Below are 16,207 nucleotides of genomic sequence, written 5' to 3'. Positions count from 1 at the left end.
ATTTTGCTAAATGTATCAGATATGGGGAGGGGAAGATAATCTATTTGGCAGCATGAATCTGATTTGTAAAGACCATCAAAAAGGCCATTCAGAGTAACGAGTACAGCTTCTACCCATTTGTTTATGTTTGCAAAACAGCAGAAACAAAAAGTAGAAATTACTGGTTTGGAGGTGAGGATGACACAATTAATTTAATTTCAAATTGTTTCAAAATTTCTGTAAAAACTCCATACTTTTTACTCCAATGAAGTCCAAAATACAAATAATTTGGGTTTGTTTTTTTTCAAAGGAAACAGAACAGCCTTAAGTCATTAAAAACAGAGAGGGAATCAGAGTCAACCTTCCTTGTTTGTCCCCATGCATGATAAATGTTAATTCATGTCATTCCTAGCCTGACTATTGCAGGTGTGTCAACTTTTCCTTTCTTGCCTCCTCCTCTTTCTTTCCCTCTTCTTAAAACTTCTGCTTTAGTAGATTTCATTGATGTACCTGGCTCTGGTTCCATCTGTGATATCCTCAATGTCTTGTGAAATTACTACAACTTACCTTCTCATGTTATGTTTTTTGTTTGACTTGCCCCTTTTGTTTCTTTAAGGTCATTGGCTTTGGGTGTAGAGGTTTAAGCTCTCCTTAGGAAATTTTCTTCATGCTAATTGACAAATACAGCTCTGCTCTCCTCACCTTTCAGCCTGTGTTTCCGTCATTCTCTAGGCAGGTATCTCATTTTAATCAGCTGCTTCTGGACTGTTCCTTCGTCAAGGCAAAGGAGTGGGGAGACAACAAACACACCTTGCAGTGGGCATAAAGAACTCAGAGTCCAGTAACCCTAAACACAGCTGGTGGAGCACAATAAAGTTTGATTAATTATTTATTACTATTAGAATCATTTAGTATGTTTTACTAATTATTTGTTTAAAATGCAAGTTTGGATAAATGTTTTAGTTTTAACTTTATGCTTAATGAGCCATCAAAGAAGGAAGGTAAATCTGACACCTGTGAGGTGCTAACTAAATACATACTCTGTCTTTTCTTTTTTATTTTTTTTCTTTAACAGGCATTAGAGCTGTATTTTCTGGGCATTACCACAGGAATGCTGGAGGGTCCTACAAAGACCTGGAAATGGTGGTGTCATCAGCTATAGGATGTCAGCTGGGACAGGATACACACGGGCTTCGAGTGGTGGTTGTGACAGAGGAGAAGGTGGTGCACAGATACTACAGCTTAACTGAACTGGGCAGCCATGGCATAGAGAAGGAGCTGCTGGATATGCTTGCTTAGCAAAAGTAGGCTGTGTCAAAAGATATTTCTCTGTGTTAGATAAATGTAAACAGTTTCCTAAAGTTTCCCCAAGCAGAACTACAGATTTCTGACTGCAGTGTCCCAGAACAGGTCTCAGTTTGTTGTCGTCCTAAATAACAAGGAAGCTGTTGACATGTTTTTCTTTTTGAAAATGAGACCTATGACTAATATGGGAGAAGAGCAGAGCTAATATGGTAATGTGTGATTGAAAAGTACAGTTCTGAGAATTTTCGCTTTGCTCCTAGGTAATGCTTTCTTATTACAGAGAAACTGGTGTCTGTATAACCCTTTAACTGGAGAGGCTATTTCAAAACCAATAAATTTAGTAATTTCTGTTACCTCCTGGACAATATGAATGGGGCACATTTTTACAGAAACAAATCTCAAAAAAAGTGAAATCAGCAGACTACTGCTGAATTTTAGCAACTTTTGGATCATATCCTGTTACCTTGGTGTCATATTCTCTCCCATTTCCCACACTTTATTTTCTTAACTCTTCAGAGCCAGGAGCAATAGGAGAGCAGACACATTCTGGTTTGCAGTCACAGCTTGGGTTTCTGTTATATCTGTTATAAAGTTTTATATAATGTTATATAGTTTTATAGTTTCCATTATATAGTTTTATATATTGAAAAGTCTGTAAATGAGGCTGATATGAATGTCACTGACAGAAACTAAAGGTGAAACAACTACTTCCATTTTGAAATTTCACTACCATTCAATTAGCATATATCCTGGCTCTAGCTGTGGAAGTTGGAATAATTGCATGGGGAAAATATTCTGTACAAAATACTGTAATCAGAAGTCACTTTGTTGATTCCTTCACAAACAGAGAACTTTGATTTCCAAATGCAATGTAGAGTGCCTTACTGTAAGGCAATAAGGAATACTACAGAATATTGAAAACCCTAAAAGTATGTTTTCTTTGCTGCAATAAGTCTTTAAAAACAAATTTATAAAATAGTTTACATGCTGCAATCCACCTCTTTTTTTAGCAATTGTATCTAATTTGTTGCAAATAAAGTCTTCATGTAATTAACTCATAGCTGTTGGGGTTTTTAAGTATTTAGTTGAACACATTGCAATCCATGCCATGGGTTAACCTGGAACTGGAGCTGGTGCAGCTTTGGCACCTGAAGAGGGAGGAACACAGTGAGCATCATCAATGCATTCTATCACGTTTTATGTATGTACTCAATACAACAGTGTTCCCTAGAGGGTATTACAGGTATTTAAATATGGTGAAAGGTATGAAATGCTGTGCTAAAGAGTCAGTTTAATTACGTTTTAGTCACAACAGTTTATCAAGGAGTCTCCTTCAAGCCTGATTTATTGAACTGCTGGGACTATAAAATCACTTTTGCAGCATTGCCTTGCAGCAAGTGGCTGTACCTGCAGCTGGACAGGGCCACCTGGGGACTGCAGCCCCGTGGCAGCAGCTTGAGCAGAGGTAATGTTGGGTTCAGAGAGAAAGGAAGTGATTTTGCTTTTATTCTCCAGCTGCTTTTGCTTAGCTGAGTGTTTTCACAGTCTGATTTTCAGTAGCATGTGGAAAATGAGAGAACATTTTGTAGCTATATAATACAATTATGGGAAGGATATTTAACCATAGTTTGTGGCTGGACATTCCTGTATATAGTAAAAAGTTACAAAAATAAGCTGAGAATGTGATTTTTTACCAGCATAAATGACAAATTGTGTTTCCTCACTTTTCTTAGTGTAATTAGCTAGTTAAGAATTAATACTGATGCTTTAACTAATTTGAAATGGCAGAGGTCCTTGCTGTCACTATGCCTCATCTTGTTTATGTCAAGAAAAATAAAATATGGTAAATTATGAAACAATTCACCCATGGAGACCCTAATTATAATTTAAAACAACATCTTTTGATGTTGAGGACATTATTGGTACCTCCAGCAGGGTTGGTAATTGTAACTCTCTGTCAGTGTCAGCATATGACTGCCTTTAAAGCAAGATGTCACTGAAGGTTCAAAGTGCTGATGAAACAAGAGAGCAATGGAGTCCTCCTGTTGCTGTGGGCTCAAGAGGCTGGACAGAGATTAAAAATCATCAAGTGACCACAGTTCATTTTGGTTTCTCTTAGGCTGCTAAAAGGATGAGATAAACTTCAATGTCTCTTATTAAATGAGAAAAATTCACATTAGAACAGCAGAGGAACCTGTGAAGGTCACCAAATACTACTAGAATTAAGTACTAAGTCTGAGGGGGAGACCTATGAACATGAGGCAAATGACTGAAAACAAAGTCTTTGAGAGAAATCCTGGTTTGCCAGCTTCAGTGTAAGCAACAAATTTAAGAACACACTATTTCTGAACCTTTCCAAAAAGTCATTAAGACATGAGTACACTCTGTTTGCCTACTGCTTGCCTTTAGTGCATTTGGGTCCAGCATCTCATCTTGCAGGTTTTAATAGAGGTAATATTTTTATAGAGCTACAGTATTCAGCTCCTAGAGATTAGAGACAGAAGTGAAACACCTGATGTCTCGTTAAAAATCACATTTTACACTGGCAGAAGTAAAGTCTCCCCTGCCACCCCTGTTTGCAGGCAGCCCATGCCATGGTCACTGCTTGATGATTCCTTTCTTACCTCAGCTCAGCTGCTTGGTTCCTAGTGTCTGGTTTTCCCAGACATTATCCTCAGATAGCTGGTTTTATTCTGCTCTGAGACAAATAATTGAAGGCACATCTAATGTAAGCAAATCAAACAGCAGCAGTAAGACCTAAACATTTCACTGCTTCACAGGGCTCAGCTCCCCATGTGTGTCATGGCACAAGTGGGTGTGTCACTGCTTAACACTGGGAAAAAGCTGCTTCTCTTCATGCCCTCCCTGAGCCTTTCTGTGCAGACTCCAGCTGAACACAGCAATATCCTTTAGAGCAAGGGCAGCCTTCACACACCCAGCAGTTCCCAGTGTGCCTGCCAAGCAAACCCTGACATTACCTGGCATCTCAGGATTCCCAGTCACCAGGGAGAAAAGCTGATTGGCATCAGAAAATTCTAAAGAGGGAATTTCTACTTCATTAATATTCTGCATTTACCAGTAATGTCTCTGCTGACATGGGAGACACCACATCCCTGGAACATATGGAAGTGCAAAGCCAGGTGGTTTAGGCTGCAGGCACTCTGCTTGTGGACACTTCATTGGAAAATAATCCCTAAATAAAGAGCAAAAACAAAACATATAATAGAGGAAAAGCATTAGACCAGCCTATTAAACTAGCTTACAGCCTAAATGAAATACAACTGTACAGCAGCAGATACAGAAGGGGCATCCCCAGAAAACCCCCCAATATTCACAGAACTAAGGCAACACAGACAAATCAGAAGCTTTTAAAACAATACAGAAAATACACCCAGCACTTTTCTTCAGGGGAAAAAAAATTTTAAAACTCCAAAAGCAAAACCACAACCCACAACTTAGGGAGCCATTACTTTTTTTTAATTGACATTTTCATTTGTTTCTCTAGAAGTAATTTTCTCCATTAGCACTTTGTCAAATGCAGATAGTTTAGTACGTTTCTACTAATAAACACCTTTTTTTTTTCCTCTAGGAGACCCATTAAAGCGTCATCCTATTTAAATTTATAATGTTGTTATGTCACTTTTGGGCAGCCAGAAATTGAAACATCCATCTTCTAAATATATCCTTATCTTTCTGAAACATTGCTTAGAAAGGTCTAGCATTGTTAAAAACCACAATTTGGCCTTTTAAATTAAACTGTAATGGCATTATCTGGATTCAAATCTTTCTCACCTTCCATATAAAAAACAGCAATACAGAAAGGTAGCTCATACTGCTCTAACAAACCAAGATCCAGAGCCCTACACAAGGCAACCTGCCTGTCCAGGGATTTCCTGAGTCATGCCACAAGCACTCCAGGTAGGACAGCAGTGACTGTGTTTGGATACATGTGAGACACAGATAAAATTACTGCAGCACAACGTGGTTCTTGCCCTGCAAGTACTGAAGCTGAGGCTGTTGAAAGAGCACAGCACAAAGACAGTGAATCTTCTGTCACTTTTTTACAAAGCCTGAGCTGAGGTAAGTCTCACCCTTCTATTGATTCTAAGTCTTGCTCTGTCTTAGCCAATGAGGAGAAGGTAGGGTCACCGTACTTTGCTTCAGTTGTGTAAAAGCTGCCTTCCCACTCTGGCCAACCATAGACTGTAGCTAGAGACAGGGAACTGCAGCAGGGGATTCATCCTGTCCTGTGACTGATGCAGAAGCCAGAGGGAATGAAGAGGCCCTACTGTGCTAATCCGTGGGATTCACTTGCCAGAATTCCTAACTCGGTGCCATTAGCTTGAGGCAGAAGAGGTCAGGGCCTGAGCTGTCGCCCCATGAAATCAGAAGATGAAGACATGGGTGAGAAATGAAACAGAAGTGGGAAACAACCCATGAAGAGCTACTGGCTCCCCTCCCTGCCTGAAGCTGGCACCATCCTCTCCTGACACTCTAGAGGACATGGGGACACTCCTGCAGACTATTTACTCCTCTGCCTGTGCTGGATCTCACAGCAATTCAATATCAATACATTTTCACTCTTATCAAAAACATAAATACCAACTGTATAATATTGTTAATACACATTTATGTGTGCCATAGAGGAAGGCTCCCCAGCTGCCCTGGTAGTCACTGTATTCACACCAGGCAGAGATCCTTCAGAGTTCCATGGAACCTTTTTCAGTGTGCACATATTCCAGTAAAAAGGCTTGGCTGATTCACAGCATTCCTGCTTTGGCTCACAAGGTAACAGCTACAACCTTTTACAAAGCTCCTCCCAACGTATTTAATCGTTGGAGCAATTGGAGATACAACTGGAGAGAAGTGATGTAGCACATGAGCTTTGTAGAACAGTATTGTCACCTCCACACCACCCTCAGTGCTTCTTGGGGATATTTAGAAAGTTTTTTGGTATATTTAGACATATGATGACTGTAAAATGGTGTAATATTAATCATTCAAACTTACTTCATTTTACCACAGTCCCAGACAGAAGGTGAAGTGTTTATTACCAAAAATAAACTCTGGCAATAACTGGGATTGCTGTACTCATTCAGTGCATTGCAGCATATTTTGTTGAGACTGCAGATTTTTACCTTGTTCTTTAAGGTGTTCTACAATGCAACACTGTCAAAAACAGGACGAAAGAAGAGGATTTATCATTCATGAAAAACACTGCTTTTTATCAGTATACCACCTCAATGCAGTAAGGATTACAGTTTCAATCACTTTTCCAAGAAAGCAAGGTAGAAGAGAGAAATACCAGAGCATTCTGTCTGTTCACTATGACCCAATTTGAGAGCTGAGACAGAGCAATTATTGTTCAGAGAACAGCATTCCTTTTTACTGTGCAGCAACTTAACAATAAATTCATGCATATTTAAAAATCATTTTATTTAAAAACTTAGATGCTGCCAATCTTCCCAATCAAAGGACTTTTCATATTCCCTTTATTTGGTACACAGCCATGACAGAATAACTGTAAAGAAATATTTTGTAAAGTCTATTTCTGAGCCTTGTTTTCCATAGAATTTTGTTTGCTGTGGGTACAAGAGGAGGTAATACTTTATATGTGGGTCATTTAAAACTAGTTCTATGTTTTACAGCCTGCACTTTTTATATAAATCAGTTTGTAGTAAAATCAGAGTTAAAGAAAAACTGACTGTTGGACAAAAATAGAGAAATATGAATACATATCAAGGGGTGAGTCTAAACAATCCAAAAAAGCAACAGAACTGTGTTAAAATTCACTTTGCAATAAGCTTTTTACAGAAAGAACTTGTACAGATCTATTTGTTTCACTGTTTTTCTTATCTGTACACTAGGCCATGTAGAATTTTCCTATTTTTCTTCTAGAAAAATAGCTCACACATTATTTCTAAGCCCTCTATTATCAATGCAGATATCTAGCAACTCTCCTTATCCTAAGAAACAATGCAGTCCTTATTTATTTCTCATTAAAGATGCATTGTAACACTAATCAGCTAAAGGTATTTTACTTGAAGCTTCTGAAGTTTATTTTTAAGTCTTCAACATGTTAATTGCTTTGCTTTGCCCTTGGGTTCCCAGAAATTAAATACAAACACAAAACTTCCTGTGGAAGTAAAGTAAAACCCACGAAATCTCTGCACTCTTACACAACATTACAGCAGTGAAAATTTAAGCATGTACATTTATTGCTTACTATTTCTACCTGAATCCCCCTTCCTCACTTCCCCCCGCCCCCTTTCTTTAAAGCAGCAAAGTAAATAATTGTTCACCTTGTTGACTTCAATGATTAGTTGCAACTGCTGAACTTCAGGACATTTCCTACTTGTAGTGTGCTTCTACTTCCACCTGTGCTCCTCTGCTGAACACCCTGGGGAGAAAATCCACTTGCACAGATCATAGGGTGCCAGAGAGGTGCCTGCCCTGGTTAGGGCAGTCTGGCTAATCAAGGTTTCTTGAACAGAAATCTGCAATAATGTATAATTGTCATCCAGTTCAGTGCAGAGAAGGGCATTAAGTTACTCAAGGTTCTTTTTATTTCTTTACACATACTCATTAGTAAAAGTCTCGGTGTTGTTTTATGATTTGCAAATGTAAAGGGGATTTGTTACAGAATTCAATTATGCAACCTCTCCACTGTATATGAAGGCAGACTGTCCCTGAATGAACCTGCTGCTGTTCCCAAGTTTCAGGTAAGGAATGCTGGCACTGCAGACTTTGGGATCTGTCACCCAGCAGTATTGTTTTAGTGCTTCCCACAATGGTAGGAGGCAAAAGCCACTTAACTTTGGGACAGTGAGAAATCTCTCAGTTACACAAGGAGCTGCTGATTAGCATTCCCAGTTTTAATTAAATCTGGTGTAGCTATTGCCCTTGGGGACTGAAACATAGTGAAGATATTGTTTTGAAATTAGGACACAGCCTGGCAGAGGCTGAGCAGCAAAACCATAGTTGGCTGTAAACCAGGCAACATAGTTAAGACACATGTAGAGATCTGACAGGGGCTCAGACTCCAGCTCTACAACCAAGTCTCCCTGCCCCATGGCCACAGGAGATGACCTCTTGATTTTTAAGTAAAGTTCAAGCCAGTATTGGAATTAGTTGGGTGCTTTAGCATGAGAAACTGTTCAACCCAAGCGTTTCTTTGCAGTAAAATTGTCTATTAACACTGGAAACGTTCCCCATTTCTCCTGGGGAGATAATCCTTTCATTGCTATTGCTGACTTCTCTCATTCTCCTCTGGCTGTTGTCACTCTCTGTCTCAAAGATGAGCAAAGCCAGAGCTTCAGGCACACATTCAGGGCAAGCTTTCATCTCCCAGGTACACTCTAAATTCTTACTGATCTTCTCACTCAGCTCACTTGTGGTTTCTACCACTTCAACTACTACTACACAAAGGATATTTAATTGTTCCTCCCATGAACTCTGAATGAAGGGCATTTTGAGTAAGGTCTGTTAATGACACAGAGATCAAACTGATGCTTGATGGCAACACTCAGAATTTTTCAGCATAATACTAAAAAATTATCCAGTTCATAGTTCACTCTCAGTAGTAGCATTAGTACTTCCAACACACCACAGACTAACTGGTGAATATTATGCATGTTACAAAATAATAAACATGAAGGGAATTATTTGGCAAATCTGATCAATTTTTAATTTTAACAATTTTTAATTAAATATATTTTAAGATAAATAAATTACTTCTTACCCTGAAAAATATAGAATATAATTAGAACTGTATCCTGATAGTTCTAGAAGTGTCATTAAGCATACAAATCCTTAACGTAATACTTAATTAATAATAAGGTTCATTTCTTACCTTTCGAACTTACTTACAGTTTGCTTAACATTTGCAGTTTTCTTTTGAAGTTCTTTATATACATTAAACAAGTAAAACATGAATTGCTGCAATATACTTATATTGTATAAGGATATAATATCTTATGTACCTGTTTCTGGGGTGTCTCAATACAGTCATAGCTTTGTTCTCAGATATTAATCTCTTTTTCTTCTTTATATCAATACTAGAAATACTCCATTACAGAAGTTTCTATATTAGTGCAACAAGGAATGTATTTGTAGAAGTAACTCTAAACATCTAAGCAAAATATTTCCAAATGTTACTAATTCTAAAAAATCCAAAACTTGAGGATTTTTAATTATTATGCTGAATGCATAATAATGAAAGATGAATGCAATTACATCTTTATTATTCTGCACTGACCCATCAGCCCATCAGGGCTGTAGACATGAGCTGTCTTCTCTGCAAGAAAACAATGAAGTAGCCTCATACAAGGCCATAGGAAAGAGTTCACATAAAGAAATTGTAATGACTCATTTTCTTAAAAACATCAGTGTTTTCCAGGTTAGGGGTGGAAAATGGCTTCATTGTGAAATCTCTGAGTTAACAAGAACAGCCAAGCTAAAACAAAAACAACTTAGAAACTGCATTCTTCAACACAATAAAACCCTTGCAAATATAGAGCACATCCATCAGTACCATTTATTTCTCAGCTGGGGAACTCAGTACCTTTTCTTCAACATTTATGCTCATCTTTGACTCATTACTTTAATACTGCCAGAAAACTAAATTATGTCCAGTGGTTTCACTGCAGAAAGGGCCTCCAACTGTGCACAGGGTTTTTTATGGGGTGAGACACTGAAGCATCACAAAGGGAACAGGGTAAGCTGAGTTTCTAGGAGGCTCATGTGAATTCAGACACTAATTATGACAACTTAAATTCAATACAATTATTTTAAATTAACACCTAGGCCCAGAAATAGACAGGGAAATTGTCCAGCTGGATCTCCACATTCAGAGGCTTAAAAAAGAAGCAAGAAGAAGAAAGGATAGACAGGTAGATTTTTTTTTTTCCCTCAAACAGATCATTCCTTGACTGAACTCTGCCTGCAAACTGGTACCATGACAGCAACTAATGTACTACTGAATATGTGCATTGCACCTTTTTATCACCTCAGCCCTGAGCAGGTAATATTTCAGTATTGAGTACTGAACAAGACATGTGACTAATGCATTTTAATAAATTAAAAGTCTTGATAAAAATAACTATTTAGCAAAGAAAGCTTTTCAGTAAAAAAGCCTTATGTGTTTGAATAGTCTTACAGCCTGTGCAAAGTAGAACCAAATTTCACTCAAATTAAGACTCTAAAAGCCTTCAGAAACATTATTCAAAAACATTTTGATATGCTGGAATTGTTAGCCCCCTTCTAAGTGACATCAAAGGGGAAGGAAATTAAAATCTTCATAATCCTCCAAAATATCCTAATTTCATTACTTGACCTGGTATCAAACTGTTTGGAAGGGCTGTATTCAGAAGTGTCAGCCTGTCATCATCTCTGCTCCTGGACATTAAATTTCACCAGGCACATTCTAAAAGTAGCAAAGGTACTGGTAAATTTATTATCTAATATTTAGCCCCAAACAAAACATGTGGAAGTAATTGTATTTCCTTACACTGCTTCTAAATTAGAACTTTACTACTTTGAACTAAGGCATATAAAATGCTAGGAACATATTTATGTATATAGGTCTAATTAGTGAATTAAATTGTTGAACGTTCTCTAAAAGCCCTTGTGCTTACTGTAAAGGAATTAGAGCAAGAAGGAACTAGTCAGCATTTCAAATCCTCTGAAGTGCTGGTGTGTTTTTCATTAAAGGGCACTGAAAACAGAATCTGCAGAAGGTTTGATATAAAGGTGTAAATTTGAAGTTTACATTTGGTTATGAAGTGTCTTTGAATGCTAAACAAGTTTGGAAATTTCTGATTAGCTGTCAGTGATCTTATGAGATGCTGTGTTCAGAAAATGCATAATTAGAACTCCCCCTCATCTTTACACATAACTGCACTGGGTGTTAACAAAGAGAAACTCCCAGTGAGGGATGCTTCCAAGTGCTTGCACTCATCACATGCCTTTGCCTTCACTCTCAGCAGCAGGTTTTCCACTTTCTGCTGGATGATGCTGTTTAAAGGGAAACTGGGAGAAAGCAAGTAACATACTGCTTTGAGATATGAAAAACAGTACAGATCCCCTACTGCCTTCTGCTGCAAACAGAGAGATGACCTGTTGGGATGAAAGGCTGAACTCCTGAAAGACAAAGGAGTCCCTGCCCTTGAGAGAGCTCCAGAGCTGGAGGCAGTTGATAAAGCACACTGATCAGCTGGCTGGATTGGTAAGTGTGAGGCTGATCAGTGCTCCTGATGGCTCTGCCAGCAGCACAGAGCACTCTCTGTCCAAAGAGCAGTGGAGATTTCTTTTGAAAATGTGTGCACATGGAGGGAGAAAGCATGAAAAAAAGGCCTTTTCATATATGCATGAACACATATGAACACATGCACTTTTTTAACCATACCAGAGTGTGCTTTAACACACAGCCAGCCTCTTCAACATTGCCATGCAGTCCAACACACTCCAGGGACAACTTGTTCAGCTACCATGATCTTTGCAGACAGGCCCAGCTGAAAGCCTTCACACCTTTATTGATTAAACTTGCCAATGAGCTACAAATTGCAAAAATCTTTATGAAGCTCTTTCCAACAACTGTCTCAAGAAATGTTGATCTGGTAATTCACCTCTAGCAGACAGCAGTTTTCAGTCAACATTTCCTTTTCTTTCTATTCCAGGTGGTATAATACAACTAAAGAAATCTGGGTGACTGAGTGAGTTAAAAAAAAAAAAATGAAGCATTTGTTCAAAAGACTGAAACCCACAGTCAAAATGAGGCACAGATGTTAAAAGCAGCAGGAAGCATTAACATTTCTATGTTACAGAGTACATCTCAGTCATACAAGAGGAATTGCATAAGCTTTTCCACCATTGTGGTGAAAAATAGTTTTTCTCAAATATAATGGAAGAATTTGTAGCCTGACATTTATTTCTGTGCCAATAGCAAATGTACTCTCAGTCTCCCCAAACTCCATCCACCTGAGGGCTGAAGAGAGAAAATAGGGCAGCACCTCTGGATGACAGTGTGTATGTGTGGTTTCAGAAAGGACAGCAAAACCATTTGGCTGGTCCAGAACATTTACAGTAAATGTTTTTCAACTTCTGTGTCTGTTATAGTATTTCTCAAACACACAAACAGAGTACCCTCACTTTTAGTCCTCTATATCAGGTACCTAGTAGCACATTTGGGGATGACCAGTGGCAGAAGAGGATTGCCTGCCTTAGAGAGAAGGAGATTTGCCAGGTATTTTTACAATTATTTTTTTAATCTCATTGACAAATGCTTGATTTTCTTAATGCTGCCCCAGTCAATAACAGACCATGTTTTCAAAGTCAACTAAGCACCAGCCATCCCTCCTAGTCTCTTTGATTCCATCCCATTTGAGTTCTTCAGTCAAAGCAGGGAAAAGTCCTGGCAAACAATGAGGATATTATGGACCTTGGATGACTGAGCTACTGAACTGCACATCCTGACACAGCTGCCAGCCTCAGTCAGGCTTGGAAAGCTCGAGCAGCCTCAGTGCTCCACTGAAAGCAGCAGGAGAGCTGCACAGGCTCAGAATCCTGTCTTTAAGATGGTCAGGAACTGCAGTAACCACCTTGTGCTGTGGAGCAAAGGAACAGAATCAAAGTGAGTAACTGCAAGTTATTTTGTCTGCTGATTACAGTTACTTAAATTCTACAATGTAGTGTCTGCAGTATTTAAGATTGGGTTATTTTCACTTTGCAAGGGGAGAAGAAAACAGATCTGCATATGAAAGGTGACACTTCTGAAAGCAAATGCTGGCTTAGAGATTTAAATATTTCAAAAATATTTATACATTTCTGCTTTCAAATGCCCATGTTTAGACACTGAGGTTTTCATCTGAATAGAGACTGACCTGTAGTATCACTGAGTTCACTGAGAATTAAAGGCCAAGAACTCAGGGAAAAGTAATTTTGACAACCATCCATTAGGATGAACTGAACCATTGCCCTCCAAATAGCTTTCTCCTTTGTATATACAAGAACTGTCAGCATATATGGCTATCAGAACTGAATATTGAAAAAAAGAAGCAGCCTAAGGGGTGCAATAAGAGACATTAATCCGGAACTCCACTTCTAATCCAACTTAAAGAGTGCTTATGATCATAACTAAATTACAGAATTACTGGGAGATTTTACTACTTTGGACTCTGGAAAAAATGAGGCTAGAATAATATTTCAGGGCCCTGTTTTGATATTATCTCACTGATTTGAACTATTCTTAATTTCAAGTAATGACAATTTCTCTTGGCTTTTTGAACATTAAAATTAAACTGGGTTACTCTCTTTGTCATAACGATTATATGGAACATAGATTAAGGCAGTCAAATTAACTTGCTTCAGACACACTGATACATTTGTTACATTCTTCCTGTACACACCAGATCATCATCTGACTAATTATGCTTCTACAATGTGCCTCATTGACTGTGATACCTCTTTCATGATGATCAATAAACACTTTTCTCTTTTTTTAAATTAAAATTAAATATATGTTATTTTTATAGTCAGATCAAGTTTTCAATCCAACAGTCATTGCAAATACAGTAAGTAAGAGTATAATACTATATATCAGAGTTTCTGTGCAACACATTAAATCCTGGTATCCTGTGGAGACATAATCACATTACAGCTCTAAGCACATGTAATACTTCTATTTCTTGACATGCTGGGGAAAAAGAAGAAACTTTAGATCATTGAAATAATTTCATATTCATATACCACCTCTAGAACTATGTCACGTGGCAGCAGGTTATACTCTCCTTCACAGTGCTGTTGGGTAGCATATTCATATGCATGCAAGTCTCAAATAAGTAGAGCCACTTCATTTCACTGAATTTCAATAGAAACAAACAAAAAGAAATCCTAAGACTTTCAGTCTCCAAGATGCACCCTCCAGTCCAGGATAAGTGATCCCAAACTTTGATTCCAGACTCACATACTCTGTGACAAGTCCTTCTGTAAGCAAGGATTGTAATGGATATCAACTCCCAAGGGAAGGGTTTAGCAAAGCCCATCAGCAAGTTGAGTGGAAGTGTCTTTCATGGTCAAGGAGCAATAAAGCAGATGAGTGTCAATAATGTGCTTTGTTAAACAGCTGATGGGCTGGGAATACCCTGAGAAGGCTAAATGAACCAAGGAATGGAAGTCAGCACAACTTACCAGAGGCGTGGGGAGCTGTATCAAGGAGCGTGGGCTACGTGTGTCCTCTCCAGGCCTCTGAACTGTATGAGCTGTTCTGCCACAGTAAAGAGTTCTCATACATCGGTGTGCAAGTGCAGAACTGTTCTGGAGGCTACAAAACATTCCTGCAATATCCCTACTTGTGCATATTGTTGTCTGCAAAGATTAAAAAAAATATATTTTGACTTTGTTTCATACATACAGGCACATTTGTCGTTTATACAGACACTCTTGTTAATATATCAGAGAAAATTTTATTTTGAAAGAGACCTCTGGATGTCATCTAGCCAGACCCTGCTCAGAGCATGCACTTAAGCTGAAATAAACACATAACCTATTCTTCCCTTGACAATCAGCATAAAATATTTATGAAAAATAAAATCTTACTTTGGCACCCTCTAATCGCAGTTCCACTTACAGTTCCATTTTTATTAAAGAATACACAATGATATTAGAAGTTCAGTGACCTGGCTTCACACTCTGGGTGGCCATGTTATTTTGCAGACATTTTTATTGCTGGTCTTTAACTTGGCAAACTGGAACATAATGTCGCACAAACAACAGATGTCCCAACATCTACAACTACCTGGAATTTTACTCCAAAAATTCCATTCCACTTGAAAGAGAGATTGAAGTCCTTTGTAGCAAATGAGGACAAGGTTATTTTGTAAGAATCTAGTTATTAGAAAGCTATTTTTATTCATATCATTAAAACCTGTCTTTCTTACTTGTTCAAAGAGAATGCCAATCTGATCTGCTGATCACAGCTTTTGAATATCCATGTTTTTAAACTTTTAGAATGCGTGAATCCACACATTAAGAAAGAGATGTGTTTTTGAATTTCATCTTCTAGAACCTTTACATTGTAGACATACAAAATTTGTCTGCCAATTCTTTTTGTCAAGACAAGGGAAAAAGTAATTTATATCCATTATGTTCCTACAGCTAAAACCATACTCCACTGACAGTACACCTTAAGCCAACCTTAAGAAATCCTGACTTGCTTTCTTCTCTAATAAATTTTGCAGAAATGAAAAATATTCACGCAATAAGATAAATGAAAGAGCTCTGGGGTTTTCTTTTTTATTTGTTTGTTTGCTTCATGTAATCTACAAAGTCACATGTAGGGTAGGTACCACTAAAACTCCCTAATAACAATCTGAATTTTAGTTTTTACACACCACATGGACAACACGACAGTCTGGAAACAGGGAGATGTCACATTAGTGCTGACCTTTGAAAATCAGCTCACTGCAAATGGGTGACTGAAGCATCCTTATCCTTCAGCAGGCCTCTCTCAGTACTGGCAATTCTTGAAATCTGTAGCAAATCTCTCGGTTCTTGTTCCATTTGCCTCATGTAAATTTCAGCTCACATCAGAAAAATCTCAGTTATAATATATTAATTACTCTTTCCTCATTGCTCTGTCCTGGATTTCACTAGATTTCTTTTTAAGTCAGTGCCCTTGCCAGAGGCAGTGCACATCCAGCACCATTACAGAATTATTACAAGCCGAGGCCTTCTGTCCAAAGGCTCTTATCACCTTAAGACCACAAACTGCAGGGAGCAACTGTCAAGATTATGTTTAATAATTCTGATGACCATATGATATTGATGTTAAATCTGATTTCACCTGCACTAGTGTGCTTATCAATGTGCTTCTGTCTCCATGCTTTCTGGAGATACAAAGTACATTTTTAAGATTCTGTTGGGTTAA

The 16,207-nt window shown here is 38.1% G+C and overlaps 1 protein-coding gene across 1 annotated transcript in view; it reads left to right on the top strand.

The window, feature by feature from the left end:
- The window catches only part of CPPED1 (calcineurin like phosphoesterase domain containing 1), a 37,349-nt gene extending 35,011 nt beyond the window's left edge, over positions 1-2,338 (top strand). The window contains exon 4 of the mRNA XM_041462835.1: positions 1,055-2,338. Within this exon, the coding sequence (XP_041318769.1) occupies positions 1,055-1,278 (224 nt within the window). The 3' untranslated portion in view covers positions 1,279-2,338. The remainder of the gene's footprint in view (positions 1-1,054) is intronic.
- Positions 2,339-16,207: the final 13,869 nt, after the last annotated feature.

The sequence above is a fragment of the Pyrgilauda ruficollis genome, unplaced genomic scaffold, assembly GCF_017590135.1.
Source record: "Pyrgilauda ruficollis isolate IOZ18807 unplaced genomic scaffold, ASM1759013v1 scaffold16, whole genome shotgun sequence".
NCBI lineage: Eukaryota > Metazoa > Chordata > Aves > Passeriformes > Passeridae > Pyrgilauda > Pyrgilauda ruficollis.
Note: the sequence above shows the minus strand (reverse complement) of the source record. Positions and strands in the feature narration are given on the sequence as shown.